Source organism: Callithrix jacchus, chromosome 13 (genome assembly GCF_049354715.1).
Source record: "Callithrix jacchus isolate 240 chromosome 13, calJac240_pri, whole genome shotgun sequence".
NCBI lineage: Eukaryota > Metazoa > Chordata > Mammalia > Primates > Cebidae > Callithrix > Callithrix jacchus.
The window spans coordinates 121,460,788-121,476,419 of record NC_133514.1 but is presented as its reverse complement, the minus strand read 5'-3'; the positions used below and the strand labels follow the sequence as shown (position 1 = coordinate 121,476,419).

The following is a 15,632-nucleotide window of genomic DNA, read 5'->3' as shown; positions in this document are numbered from 1 at the left end:
CCAGCCCTTTTCACACCTGCAAACTGAGTTGCACACTCCCCCTTAGCTCAAGTTTTTTAGCCAACCTGCACTTGCTCCCCGACTTCCATGTACTTCCACATACTGTCTAGCAAACATTTCCAACTTTTCCAAGTCATAAGCAATATCAATCAGAGGAAAGAGCAAGAAAAGAAAAGGAAAAGAGCAAATACTACTTCAAATTCTCAAGAGTGGTTACATTAATAGCTTTTCATTTTTCTTACTAAGGGTACCTTTTTGTAATATTTATTTTCATTTGTTGTCTTTAATAAGAACATACTGTTTTCATAATAACTATTTTTGTTTAAAAAAGAAAAGATATGAGTTTGTTTCAGAATTCATTCCATGATGCTTATCACCAGGACGCGCTTCCTTCGCTGTCCCTCCATGAAGCTCTTACACAGGCTTGTGTGCCACACCTATGATATGAGCAGCTACAAAGGCCCAGCGCCCCGCAGGACTCTCACGACCTCACAGGTGCCCTCACTTCACACTCCCACAGTGTGCACATTAACTGTCACACTAGATAAGCTCTGTAAATGCTTTTGCAAGTGATGACAACTGCTTGCTAGCCCCTGAAAGTGACTAAGAGTGAAACAAAGGTGAATGCACCTACACAAGGTTCTGCCTCACTAAAATAGTAACTGCAGCAATTAAAAATAAACTATAGTCATATACGAAAATCCCTTACTATAAAGCATTTATAGTATCAGTTATAAGCCATTAAAATAAACAGTTATTGAGTCTCTCAAGCCCTATTAGTCAGGGGCAGAGTGCTTCCAGCTTTAACAAAACTCTGTAATAATATAAAAGTAGGTGGCAATGGCAATGAAATGTAGATATGTGTATAAAGAAACATAACACACGTGTACAGACTCATACATAGAATTACCCACCCAACTCAGATAGCAGAAAGCCAGACATGATGTAAATATCAGTTTACCAATTATTCAGTCAAAATGGAACTAAATTATTTCATTTAACTGATTCATATTATTGCAGCAGAGAAAGATCTTATTAGTAAATATGCTAAAGAAAATTCCAAAAACTGTAATAAATGCATCCCAAAGATATATTTAATACAGATACGCTTAAGAACTTCAAACATTACACAGGTTTTCCCTCCCTAGTTTGAAACATCTGTTTGAATTTATTCTTCATTGAATTACTGTCTCAAATAAAAGACTGCTACTTTTAACTTACACAGGAACTATATTTGTACTGAACAACAGGTGTAACTTACCCTGGTAAATGTGCCTTCAAAACTGTGAATATCCAGTTGTGGTTTCTGCGCATAAACGTAAGCACTGATAGAAAAAAGGTCCTGGAACACAGAACGTCTGAATTGATTATAATGTTATAATTTAGTAAAAGTACTTAGAAATTTTTCATTTGCTAATTACTATTTTTCATATATTATTTACCAAAAGCAATCATTGATTTTCTTAGATTTTTGTGTGCCAACACTATAAATTAGAATATCAGTAAATAAAGAAATCATTTTTAAGCCCGACAGAGCATGCTCTTGCAGCAGGTGTGAGACAAGATCATGCGGGAGACGCTCACAACTCGCAGCCCCAGGGCCTGTCTATGGGGCTCCAATGGTAGAGGTGGAGCCTGTTAAGGAAAATCTTGAAGTCACCTTGATCTCTCAGTATTCAGAGGGAATTCAGGAACCATCACAATTCCTCATAAGTTTTATAAGACGGTTTAATAAATTCCTAGATCTGTTTACATGTGTTTGCTAGAGCAGCACCGATCACTGTAACCTAAGCGTTGCCTTCCTTAAAGCTATGAAGATGACACGACTGTCCAGTGTGTCTGAACCTCATGCTTATGACACATACTTAGAAAACCACATGGGAAAGCCTTCATGAAACATACATCATACTTTCATACAATTAACTTTGAAGCAGAAAAGACATGGGCTTTAGGTTTCTTCATTCATTGGCTACACACAGAGATTAAACCAGAAAGTCTCCAGAGGCGAGGCTGAACCTGGTCTGTTGTGGACGCCACCCCAGTGCTTATTCTCGCTGCTGACTATGCTCTGTGCTTTGGCTGTCACAAATCACAGCCAGGAGGAGGATCATATGCTGAGTCCTGGGAGTCCTCCTAATAAATCACCTAATTTGAGGTGGCCTGCTGAACCCCCATGATCCTTTAATACACAGAGTTTGCCATTTCTGCGATTTTGATTTCCATTCTATATGTGTGAGTGTATAAAGCTCTGCCATGGCTGCTAAAACTCAAATACAAAACTCCCAGACTCCCAGACACAAAGAAGCAGAGGTCAGAGATTAGGGTGACCACCACAGCTGAAAAGTGAGAAACAGAAACTCAGAAAGAAGGTGCCACAGAAGGGGTCGAATCTGTGTATAATCTCATTCTGACACCTAACCTATCATGCCCAAACCTATATCTACTAACAGAATGGAACAAAGACCACAGCAGCTCCCCACTGCCAGAAAGATAGATTCTGGAGTTTGACTTCAGTCAAGTTAGCTACCAGTTAAAACAGCACCAAACAAAAAAACAGTACTCTTCAGAAGAACATAACAGAATCCTGCCTCTCTACAATGAATCACTTTAAAAAAAATGAAGATGATCCAAATTTCTAAACACACAAAGAAACAAAACACAAGGTCCATACAAGAAAGAAAATCATTAGTGAAGACTAGGCCTGAGATGACCAAACATCAGAATTAAGAAATGAGAATTTCAGAGCAGCTTTAGAACATCTTAAAGAAAAACATGCTCCTAAAGAGTAAACAAATAGAAAATCACAACAAAGAAAAAGTGTATTTAACAACAAAGAATCATAGGGAAATTCCAAACTTGAAAAAAATACAAAGTCTGCAATAAATTATTTAGAGGGGATTAACATAGCTTATAGACGATGGTGAATTTCAACACGGGTCAAGAGATAATGATGCAAAGATGGCTAAATATGAACGGCTCTGGAGTGCAGTTCCCAGCAAAAACAATGTAGAGGGTGAGTGATCACCACATTTCCAAACGAGTTTTCACTGCCCATGAACAAGGACATTCCCGGCTGAAAAGTGTCACAAGTTTCCAGCATGGCTGCTTCAGCCGGAGCTGCAGGTCAGCGCACAAAAACTCACACAAATCTGGGTGGTTATTGCAACCGGCGCCTGGAACGCCCAGGAGACAGAGCCGCCCATTCAACTGAAACGGAGGAGGCTGAGACAGGGAGCCAGGTGATCTGGCTCAGCAGGTACCACCACTACAAAAAAAGCAATCTGAAATGCTCTGGATTGAGAGTTTCGCAGTAAGCGCAGCTAGACCCAGGATGGTCCAGCTTGGTGAAAGAAGGGCATCCATCAGTACCAAGCCAGTCTGCCAATACCAAGGCAGTTCTAATGGTACCTCTAAAAACAACGCCTCAAGGAAGTTCACAGAGCAGCTGGGCAGAGCCTGCAGCAGCTCAGCAACACCTCTGCTGACAGACTGTTTGTTACTAGACTATCTCTGTGTGGGACAGGGCATCTATGAAATAAGGTAGCAGCACATCAGGAACTTATGAATGAAGCCCAACCTTCCTAGGACAGAGCACCTGGGAAAAGAAGCAGTTAGCAGTTCTGCTGCAGCAGACTTAAATGTACCTGCCCAGCAGCTCTGCATGGAACAACAGAGCTCCCAGAACAGCACTTGAGCTCCTATAAGGGATAGACTGTCTCCTCAAGCAGCTCCCCGACCCCCGTATATCAAAAGAGATATTTCATAAAGGAGAGCTCAGGCTGACATCTGGCGAGTACCCTTCTGGGACAAGACAAGAGAAGGAGAAACTAGGAGTCCCTTACTGTTATGCAGCCCCTGTGGGTGATCCTCAGGCAAGGAGGGTCTGGAGTGGACTTCCAGCAGTTCTGCAGCAGAAGGGCCTGACTGTTAGAAGGAAAACTAAGAAAGAAATAGCTTCAATATCAACAAAAAGGACGTCCACTCAGAAACCCCATTCAAAAGTCACCAACTACAAAGACCACAGGTAGATCAAGCCACTAAGATGGGAAGAAACCAGCACAAAAGGATGAAAACACCAGAAACCAGAATGCTTCTCTTCCTCCAAGGAATCACAACTCCTCAACAGCTAGGGAACAAAGCTGGATGGAGAAAGAATCTGATGAACTGACAGAAACAGGCTTCAGAAGGTGGATAATAACAAACGTCTCAGAGATAAAAGAACATGTGCTAACATAATGCAAAGAAACTAAGAACCCTGAAAAAAGGTTAGATGAAATGCTAACTAGATTAAACAGCTTAGAGAAGAATATAAACGACTTGATGGAGCTGAAAAACACAGCACAAGAACTTTGCAAAGCATACACAAATTTCAATACCCTAATCGACCAAGCAGAAGAAAGGATATCAAAGACTGAAGATCAACTCAATGAAATAAAACGAGGAGGAAAGATTAGAGAAAAAAAAGAGTGAAAAGAAATGAACAAAGCCTCCAAGAAATATGGGATTATGTGAAAAGACCTAATCTACGTTTGACAGGTGTCCCTGACTGTGATGGAAAGCATGAATCCAAGCTGGAAAACACTCTTCAGAATATGATCCAGGAGAACTTCCCCAAACTAGCAAGGTAGGCCACCATTCAAGTCCAGGAAATACAGACAACATCACAAAGATGTTTCTCAAGAAGAGCAACCGCAAGGTACATAATCGTAAGATTCACCAAGGTTGAAATGAAGGAAAAACTGCTAAGGGCAGCCAGAGAGAAATGTCAGGTTATCCACAAAGGGAAGCCCAACAGACTCACAGCAGATCTCTTGGCAGAAACCCTATAAGCCAGAAGAGAGTGGGGCCAATATTCAACATCCTTAAAGAAAAGAACTTTCAACCTAGAATTTCATATCCAGCCAAACTAAGCTTCATAAGTGAAGGAAAAATAAATTCCTTTACAGACAAGCAATTGCTGAGAGACTTCATCACCACCAGGCCTGCCTTACAAAAGCTCCTGAAAAAAGCAAAAAACAAGGTAAGAACAATCAGTACCAGCAACTCCAAAAACATACCAAATGGTAAAGAGCATCAACACAGTGAAGAGGATGTGTCAACTAACTGGCAAAACATCCAGCTAGCATTAAAACGGCAGGATCAAATTCATACATAACAATATTAACCCTAAATGTAAATGGGCTAAATGCCCCAATCAAAAGACACAGACTGGCAAACTGGATAAAAAGTCAAGACCCATCGGTGTGCTGTATTCAGGAAACCCATCTCACATGCAAGGACACACACAGGCTCAAAATAAAGGGATGGAGAAAGATTTATCAAGCAAACAGAGAACAACAACAACAACAAAAAACAGGAGTTGTAATCCTACTGTCTGATAAAAGGGACTTTAAACCAACAAAGATCAAAAGAGACAAAGAAGGGCATTACATAATGGTAAAAGGATCAATGCAACAAGAAGAGCTAACTATTCTAAATATATATGCACCCAATACAGGAGCACCAGGTATATAAAGCAAGTTCTCAACAACCTACAAAGAGACTTAGACTCCTACACAATAATAGTGGGAGACTTCAATACTCCATTGTCAATATTAGACAAATCAACGAGACAGAAAATCAACAAGGATATCCAGGACTTGAACTCAGATCTGGAACCAAGTGGACCTAATAGACATCTACAGAAATCTGCACCCCAAATCCACAGAATATACATTCTTCTCGGCACCACATTGCACCTACTCCAAAACTGACCACATAATTAGAAGTAAACCACTCCTCAGCAAATGCAAAAGAACAGAAACCATAACAAACAGTCTTTCGGACCACAGTGCAATCAAATTAGAACTCAGGATTGAGAAACTAACTCAGAACCGCACAACTTCATGGAAAATGAACAACTGGCTCCTGAATGTCAACGAGATAAACGATGAAATGAAAGCACGAATACAGATGTTCTTCAAAACCAATGAGAATGAAGACACAATGTACTAGAATCTCTGAATCACATTTAAAGCAGTGTCTAGAGGAAATTTTATATCAATATATGCCCACACGAGAAGCAAGAAAGGATCTAAAATTGACATTCTATCATCAAAATTGAAAGAGCTAAAGGAGCAAGGTTAAAAAAACAAAAAACCTAGCAGAAGACAAGAAATAACTAAGATCAGAGCAGAACAGAAGGAGATAGAGACACACACGAAGAAAAACCCCTCAAAAAAATCAATAAATCCAGGAGCTGGTTTTTTGAAAAGATCAACAAAATAGACTGCTAGCCAGATTAATAAAAAAAAAAAGAGAGAACAATCAAAGAGATGCAATAAAAAAACGATAAAGGGGACATCACCACCTATTCCACAGAAATACAAACTACCATCAGAGATTACTATAAACAACTCTATGCACATAAACCACTAAATCTGGAAGAAATGAATAAAGTGTCCCGGACACTTGCATCCTCTCAAGCCTAAACCAGGAAGAAGCTGAAACCTTGAACAGACCAATAACGAGGGCTGAGGTTGAGGCAGCAATGAATAGCCTACAAACCAAAAACAGTCCAAGTCCAGATGGGTTCACAGCCAAATTCTACCAGATGTACAAAGAGGAGCTCGTATGATTCCTTCTGAAATTATTCCAAACAATACAAAAAGAGGGAATCGTCCCCAGATCATTTTATGAGACCAACATCATCCTGATACCAAAACCTGGCAGAGACTCAACAAGAAAAGAAAGATCTCACCACTCCTATTCAAAATAGTCTTGGAAGTTCTAACCAGAGCAATTAGGCAAGAAAAAAAAATAATAAAGGGTATTCAATTAGGAAAGGAGGAAGCCAAATTATCTCTATTTGCAGATGACATGACTGTATATTTAGAAGGCCCCATCATCTCAGCTCAAAATCTCCTGAAACTGATAAGAAACTTCAGCAAAGTCTCAGGATACAAAATCAATGTGCAGAGATCACAAGCATTCCTATACACCAATAAATCAGGCCAATATCCATGGTGAACATAGATGCAAAAATCTTCAATAAAATACTGGCAAACCAATTGCAACACCACATCAAAAAAGCTTATCCATCACGATCAAGTAGGCTTCATCCAGGAGATGAAAGGCTGGTTCAACATACACAAGTCTATAAACATAATTCACCACATAAACAGAACCAAAGACAAAAACCACAATTATCTCAATAGACGCAGAGAAGGCCTTCAACAAAATTCAACACCCCTTTATGCTAAAAACTCTCTATAAACTAGGTATCCAAGGAACGTATCTCAAAATAATAAAAGCTATTTAACGACAAACCTACAGCCATTATCATACTGAATGGGCAAAAACTGGAAGCATTCCCTTTGAAATCTGGCACTAGACAAGGATGCCCTCTCTCACCATTCCTATTCAAAATAGTATTGGAAGTTCTAACCAGAGCAATTAGGCAAGAAAAAAAAATAATAAAGGGTATTCAATTAGGAAAGGAGGAAGCCAAATTATCTCTATTTGCAGATGACATGACTGTATATTTAGAAGGCCCCATCATCTCAGCTCAAAATCTCCTGAAACTGATAAGAAACTTCAGCAAAGTCTCAGGATACAAAATCAATGTGCAGAGATCACAAGCATTCCTCTACACCAATAAAAGACTAACAGAGAGCCAAATCATGAGCAAACTCCCATTCACAATTGCTACAAAGAGAATAAAATACCTAGGAATACAACTAACAAAGGATGTAAAGGACCTCTTCAAGGAGAACTACAAACCATTGCTCAAAGAAATAAGAGAGAACACAAACAGATGGAGAAACATTCCATGCTCATGGTTAGGAAGAATCAATATCGTGAAAATGGCCATACTGCCCAAAGTAATTTATAGATTCAACACTATCCCAATCAAGCTACCAATGACCTTCTTCACAGAACTAGAAAAAAAAAAACACCTTAAACTTCACATGGAACCCAAAAAGAACCTTCATAGGCAAGACAATCCTAAGCAAAAAGAACAAAGTCAAAGGCATCATGCTACCTGACTTCAAACTATACTACAAGGCTACAGTAATCAAAACAGCACGCTACTGGTACCAAAACAGAGATATAGACCAATGGAACAGAACAGAGGCCTCGGAGGCAACGCCACACATCTACAACCATCTGATCTTTGACAATCCTTACAAACACAAGCAATGGGGAAAGGATTCCCTATTTAATAAATGGTGTTGGGGAAACTGTCTAGCCATGTGCAGAAAGCAGAAACTGGACCCCTTCCTGATACCTTACACTAAAATTAACTCCAGATGGATTAAAGACTTAAACATGAGACCTAACACCATAAAAACACTAGAAGAAAATCTAGGCAAAACCATTCAGGACATAGGTGTAGGCAAGGACTTCATGACTGAAACACCATAAGCATTAGCAACAAAAGCCAAAATAGACAAATGGGACCTCATTAAACTTCACAGCCTCTGCACGGCAAAAGTCATTAGAGTGAATCGGCAACCAACAGAATGGGAAAAAATTTTTGCAGTTTACCCATCCGACAAAGGGCTGATATCCAGAATTTACAAAGAACTCAAACAGATTTACAAGAAAAAAATAAGCCCATTCATAAGTGGGTGAAGGATATGGACACTTTAAAAAGGAAGACATACATGAGGCCAACAAACATATGAAAAAATGCTCATCACTGGTCATTAGAGAAATGCAAATCAAAACTACATTGAGATACCATCTCATGCCAATTAGAATGGCGATCATTAAAAAATCTGGAGAAAACAGATGCTGGAGAGGATGTGGTGAAATAGGAACATTTTTACACTCCTGGTGGGAGTGTAAATTAGTTCAACCATTGTGGAAGACAGTGTGGCGATTCCTCAAGGACACAGAAATAGAAATTCCCTTTGACCCAGCAATCCCATTACTGGGTATATATCCAAAGGATTATAAATCATTCTACTATAAGGACACATGCACATGAATGTTCATTGCAGCACAGTTTACAATAGCAAAGACCTGGAACCAACCCAAATGCCCACTGATGATAAACTGGACAAGGAAAATGTGGCACATATACACCATAGAATATTATGCAGCCATCAAAAACGATGAGTTCGTGTCCTTTGTAGGGACATGGATGAACCTGGAAACCATCATTCTCAGCAAACTGACATGAGCAGAAAATCAAACACCGCATGTTCTCACTCATAGGCAGGTGTTGAACAATGAGAACACATGGACACAAGGAGGGGAGCACTATACACTGGGGTCTGTTGGGGGGAAATAGGGGAGGGACAGTGGGGAGTGGGGAGTTGGGGAGGTATACCATGGGGAGAAATGCCAGATATAGGTGATGGGGAGGAAGGCAGCAAATCACACTGCCACGTGTGTACCTATGCAACAATCTTGCATGTTCTTCACATGTACCCCAAAACCTAAAATGCAATAAAAAACTTAAAAAGAAAAAAAAGAAATATTTTTGTCATAATTCTAAGATCACGTGTTGTTGTTTTCCTTTATTCAGCTGAAGTGGCAAATTACACAGATTGCTTTTCCAATGTTAAACCAACTTTGTGCTCATGAAATATAACTCTTGGTTATGAAGTATTAAAAAATCTGGAGACAACAGATGCTGGAGAGGATGTGGAGAAATAGGAACACTTTTACACTGTTGGTGGGAATGTAAATTAGTTCAACCATTGTGGAAGACTGTGTGGCGATTCCTCAAGGACTTAGAAATAGAAATTCCCTTTGACCCAGCAATCCCATTACTGGGTATATATCCAAAGGGTTATAAATCGTTCTACTATAAGGACACATGCACACGAATGTTCACTGCAGCACAGTTTACAATAGCAAAGACCTGGAACCAACCCAAATACCCATCAATGATAGACTGGACAAGGAAAATGTGGCACATATATACCATGAAATATTATGCAGCCATAAAAAATGATGAGTTCGTGTCCTTTGTAGGGACATGGATGAATCTGGAAACCATCATTCTCAGCAAACTGACACAAGAACAGAAAAATTCTCACTCATAGGCAGATGTTGAACAATGAGAACACATGGACACAGAAAAGGGAGCATCACACACTGGGGTCTGTTGTGGGGGGCAGGGGAGGGATACTGGGGGTGGGGAGGTTGGGGAGGAATAACATGGGGAGAAATGCCAGACACAGGTGACGAGAGAATAAAGGCAACAAACCACATTGCCATGTATGTACCTATGCAACACTCCTGCATGATCTGCACATGTACCCCAGAACCTCGATTTAAAAAAAGAGAGAGAGAATGATTCAAAGGACATAGGGAAAAAAATCATTTTGAACATGAATACAGCCACAGAACCATGGGAATATTGTGAAGTCTAACATTCATATAATAGGGGTTCAGAGTAAGTGGACAGAGAGAATGAAAAAAGAAAAACTATCTGAAGAAATAATGACTAAAAATTGGCCAAATTTATTGTCAGCCAGAAATGTATAGATTCAGAAAGCCCAGAAATCCCTTAAACAGATAAATAAAATGTAAAAATATCAAAGTCAAATTGCTAAAAACCAAAAATAAAGAAAAAAATCTCAAAAATGCCTAGAGAAAAATAACACATTATACACAACAGAAGAACTATCAAAATATCACTGATTTCTCATTATAAATAATGGAGTCAGAAGACAATGGAGCAAAATACTTAAAGTGCAGGGAGGAGGGTGTAGAGGGCAGACCTGTCAACCCAGAATTCAATATCCAGCAAAAACATTCTTTAAGAATACAGGAGAAATAAAGACACTGTCAGATAAATAAAAAGAAAACTCCTTTCCAGCAGACATCCACTAGAGGAATATCAGCAGAGGTCCTTCAAGCTAAAGGTAAACAATATCAGGCAGAAATTCAGATCTTCAAGAAGGGATGGTATGGAACAAAAATGGTAAATATCTAAGTAAAATATTTTTTAAACCCCAAATCCTATTTTTAATCTTAATTCCCTTCAAATATAAAGAAAATGGGCCAGGTACAGTGGCTCACGCCTGTAAATCCCAGCACTTTGGGAGCCCAAGGCAGGTGGATCACATGAGGCCAAGAATCTGAGACCAGCCTGGCCTTCATGGAGAAACCCTGTCTCTACTAAAAATATGAAAATTAGCCACGCAGGGTGGTACATGCCTGTAGTCCCAGCTACTCAAGAGGCTAAGGGAGGAGAACTGATTGAACCTGGGAGGCAGAGGCTGCAGTGAGCTGACATCACGTCACTGAACTGTAGCCTGGGAGATGGAGCAAGACTCTGTCTCAAAAGAAAAATTGTGTGTGTGTGTAAATACAATGGGCTGGAACAGTTTATAATGCATAGATATAATACATATTAAAATGTACAGTGAGCTCTTGAACATGGGTTGGAACGGTGCAGGTCCACTTATACATGAATTTTTTCAGTAAAGAGAAAACTTTCTGGAGATTTCTTGATAATTTGAAAAAACTTGAGGACACACCACATAGCCTAGAATTTTTTTTTAATGTTTAAAGTTATGTATAACAAGAGGAGCTAAAATATAGAAGTAGTCTATTGTATCATTTACTACTATAAAATACACATAAATATATTACAAAAAATTAGAAGTAAAATAAAACTTGAAACATACAGGACATGACACCATCTGCAGCCAAGAAACATGCAAACGGACCTGAAGACAAAGTATTAAACCCTAACTGCACAGAACTAACTGCAGTGCTCACTGTGCTCCTGGAATCGCATCACAGCCCCTCCCGCTGCTCCTGCTGCTCCTGCTGCTGCTGCTGCTGCTGCTGCTGCTGCTGCTGCTGCTGCTGCTGCTGCTGCTGCTGCTGCTGCTGTGAGTGCGCGCACGCGCGAGGATCCGTGGGTGAGGCCTCTGTGTGGGCAGTGCTCCGCTCCAGTTCCGTGTACGTCACAGTAATGACTGCTCGGTCATGGTGCTCACATATTTTCCTTTGTGTTGGGCGTAATACCATGGCGTGAACCTTGAATAACACCACAGGACCCATAAGAAGTGCCTCTAGTGATGCTGGAAATGCTCCCAAAAACATTTGACAAAAGTCATGACACTACAAGAAAAAGCTGAATTGCTTAGTGGTGGATTAAAGTCTGCAGCTGTGGCTGCCCACCATTTCAGACCCAGTTCACCTTGCAAACAGGTGATATCAACTTACGCTATCAATAAATACAGTACTGTGCTATAAATGTATTATCTCTTCTGTGTGATTTTCTTAATATTTTCTTTTCTCTAGCTTATTTTGTGAAAGGATACAGTATATAATACATACAACATTCAAAATATGTGCTAACCATTTAGGTTATCAGCAAGGTTTTCATTCAACGTTATTAACGGTTAAATTTGGGGGAGTTAAAAGTTTATACACAGATTTTTGACTGTGCGGGAGACTGACGCGCTCGACCCCTGTGTTGTTCGGGGACTCTATAGTATAACGGGTAGGTAGGGGAATGAGGTCTATTCAAGGACAAAATTCTTATATTTTACGGGAAGTGGTACAATCTTCATTTTTCACAATACACTTTTAGTTAAAGGCATACTGTAACTAGTTAAGAACTCTAATTAAAGACGTTTTAGTTAAAAGCATTTTGCAAACTAAAAAATGCTAAAAAGTCAAGAAACTAAATAGTATTCTAAAAATATTCAATTAAGCTAAAATTGAAGAAAGATCTAAAGGAAGACTTGAGAAACTGAGGTTCACTTAAAGGCCTTAAGGGCCAACAAAAAACACAACAGAGAAACATGAGAAGAGGAAACCACTCATCTTCTGAGATCCCCGAAAAGCACACTTGATAACACCAGTTGAAAACTATGAAATAATTACTCTTAGAAGGACTGATTCTCTACTGTAATTATAAGAAAAATGAGGGAACAGAGGTAATGTTCTTCATTTATTAATGGGATATTGAAGGAACTTCATTTGACAGAATCCTTTTTCCATGTAAGGTAAGGCAAACTGGTCTTACTGGTGAAGGAAAGACAGTTGGATCAGAAATCAAAGGAGAGTGGAAAAGTTTAAAAGCACAGTCATCGGCCGGGCTCGGTGGCTCACGCCTGTAATCCCAGTACTTTGGGAGGCCGAGGCGGGTGCATTACGTGGTCAAGAGATCAAGACCATCCTGGTCAACATGGTGAAACCCCTTCTCTACTAAAAATACAAAAAATTAGCTGGGCGTGGTGGCGTGTGCCTGTAATCCCAGCTACTCGGGAGGCTGAGGCATGAGAATTGCCTGAGCCTAGGAGGCGGAGGTTGTGGTGAGCCGAGATCGCGCCATTGCACTCCAGCCTGGGAAACAAAAGCGAAACTCCGTCTCGGGGGGAAAAAAAGAAGCACTGCTATCAGTAAGAGGAACACGGTTGATTACAACTTCTAACAAGGGTTACAGAGAGTACTGAGGGCCAAGCTAAAACTGGTACCCATTAATTTGTATTTCCCAACCTTGGCCTGTATTCTGAGGGATGTGGAACAATTCATTTTCCACTCTTATTTCTAAGAGTTTTTATTTTCCACATGATCCTTCTTCATAGCTTGTTTTACTTAGGTTGCTAGTAACATCCTCTCAGATTACTTCAAGTATATTAGACATGGGAAGTTGCTCTCTTCTGTTCCTGGAACAGCTACTTTTCTCTGGGCTCGGCTCTGAGGAAGTATCAGGCTTTCTCTCTCCTGTTGATTCTACACGTGCATTCCAATGATCCTTTTGGGAGAGGGCAGCATGGCTGAAGGGCATTCTCATGTTTTCTACACAGGAGTCCTGCCTGCCAGATCTCTTCTTAAAGGGACCGGAGAGAGTTGTATGTCTTAGTCAATCACTTAAAAAAAAGTCTTTAACAGAGAAGATTCGATCATCTAAAATTGATATGGCGTCTTTCATTTCTAGAAGACCTATTTACTATTTTTCTGTTGACATTTCATTCATTTTCTATTTTAATCGATGTAAGTCATTAACGTACAAATTTGTAAATTGCTTAGAGTTCCTTGAAGAATGCATGTGAAATCACTGATGCTAATAAAACAGGTAATTGCAACGGCAATTCTAAAGGGAGCACCCTGTTCTCGGGGCAGCACAGTCCTCTGAGAACTGCCAGGATGGTTTGGTGCACTGCATTCAGGAGCAGCACGGAGGAGTCAGACATTCAGCAGAAAACAAAGTGAAGCAACGGCTCGGCAGTGACTATCTTCCACCTTCCTTCCCATTTCCTTTCAAAAATAGAACTTTGAAGCTTTAGATGGGTAGGTCGCTTCCCACGTAAAGAACATATTTCGCAGCCTTCTTTGTAGCTGCTTAGGACCAGGTGACAGATTCTGGCCAGCAGAACATACAAAAGGACATGTGCCTCTTTGGGTCCAAGTCCTCACCAGGCCCTTCCTTCCCCTCCCCTACAGGGCCAGTGTAGAGGTGGGGCAGCCACTGGAACCACCTATAAGAGATGACAAAGCTGCCCTATGAGCCTTGGACCACCGACCTGAGCTACTGTGAGGGTGAAAAATCGTTTTGATTTAAGGTGTGTCAATCATGTTTCAGTACAGGATACAGAAGCCATTCTGGATCATGGAGCAGAAAGTGATTTCATACAAAGAATGAGATGCTTCCAAAATCAGTGGAAGGAGGAAGCTCATGACTGATGCTCCAAAACTACTCTCAGAATGTCACCAAAACAGCCATCCAAGGATGGCACCACGGCAAGGATCACATCTGAGACACATGGTTTGGAGACCACCACCACACAGCGGGCTCCCACCTAAGCCCTAGAGCTGGAGGGCAGGAGCAGGAGCTCACACCCCCAGGGATACTGCCCGTGGAGAACACACCAGCAAAAAGATACCTCCTCCTCACTCCCGCCCTACAAGCTCTGTGAAAGTACGTTCAATGTAAAAGCAAATTCACATACCTTTCAAGAAACTGAAAAGTACCTGCAGGTTAGTTTTCAAATTTCTAAAGAACAGAGGCTGCAGAAAGGGTGGACTAATGGCTTAACATACCAATTTACCGCAGTGCAGCTGTTACGGTAGCTTAGACTATGTATTAACTAATATTGGCAGAAATCTATTTTCAGGTTAAGCTCGTTTACGCAAAAAGAAATATTCTCTAGTAACTTGAGAATTATGAAACTTCCACTAGAATGTTTAAAGCAGTCAAATGATTCGAGGGATAAGGCAAGTTTGAGACTCATTCATCATTTAAATATTACACTGTCAGTAATTTTCAAAACATGAAACTTTCATACATCAAACTACCTTTTGATATGTGAAAATAAAAAACAAGCTGGCAAGCTCATTTCTACACACACATCAGCATTTAGAGGACTGCATTTCATCTAGTGTAGTAGACTCCAAATGACTGAATAATGGCACAATAATGAGAATGTCATTCGAAGCTTTTCACGATAATTTAAAAATCATTCTGAAGTTTTCAATAATGTAGGAAAGCCTCTGCTGTTAGGTCAAGGGCAACATTTGTTTGCATTACTTAAAGGTCATTAAAATACATCCTTAATCATAACATGTGGTTCATTACAAATAAAACTGCCTTTCGTTCAATAAAACTAATTAAATGTAAATGGTATTGTTTACTGCTATATGGATCTTTTGAAATAAATCAGCATGTC

General features: G+C 40.0%; 1 protein-coding gene across 21 annotated transcripts in view; it reads right to left on the bottom strand.

Annotated features, from left to right (window-relative positions):
* The window catches only part of ATP9B (ATPase phospholipid transporting 9B), a 280,109-nt gene that overhangs the window by 165,466 nt on the left and 99,011 nt on the right, over positions 1–15,632 (bottom strand). For 14 of the 21 annotated variants that reach the window (XR_013525960.1, XM_035271402.3, XM_035271403.3 and 11 more), the window contains one exon: positions 1,262–1,342. The exons of 1 other annotated variant lie outside the window; for it this stretch is intronic. Coding sequence is in view for 10 of the 20 variants with exons in the window: in XM_035271402.3 (XP_035127293.3) it covers positions 1,262–1,342 (81 nt within the window). In the remaining 10 variants the exon portion in view is untranslated. Of the gene's footprint in view, positions 1–1,261; positions 1,343–11,675; positions 11,852–15,632 lie in introns of those variants that run through there. 6 more of the 21 variants (XM_078348292.1, XM_078348297.1, XM_078348294.1 and 3 more) reach the window with 3 other exon arrangements.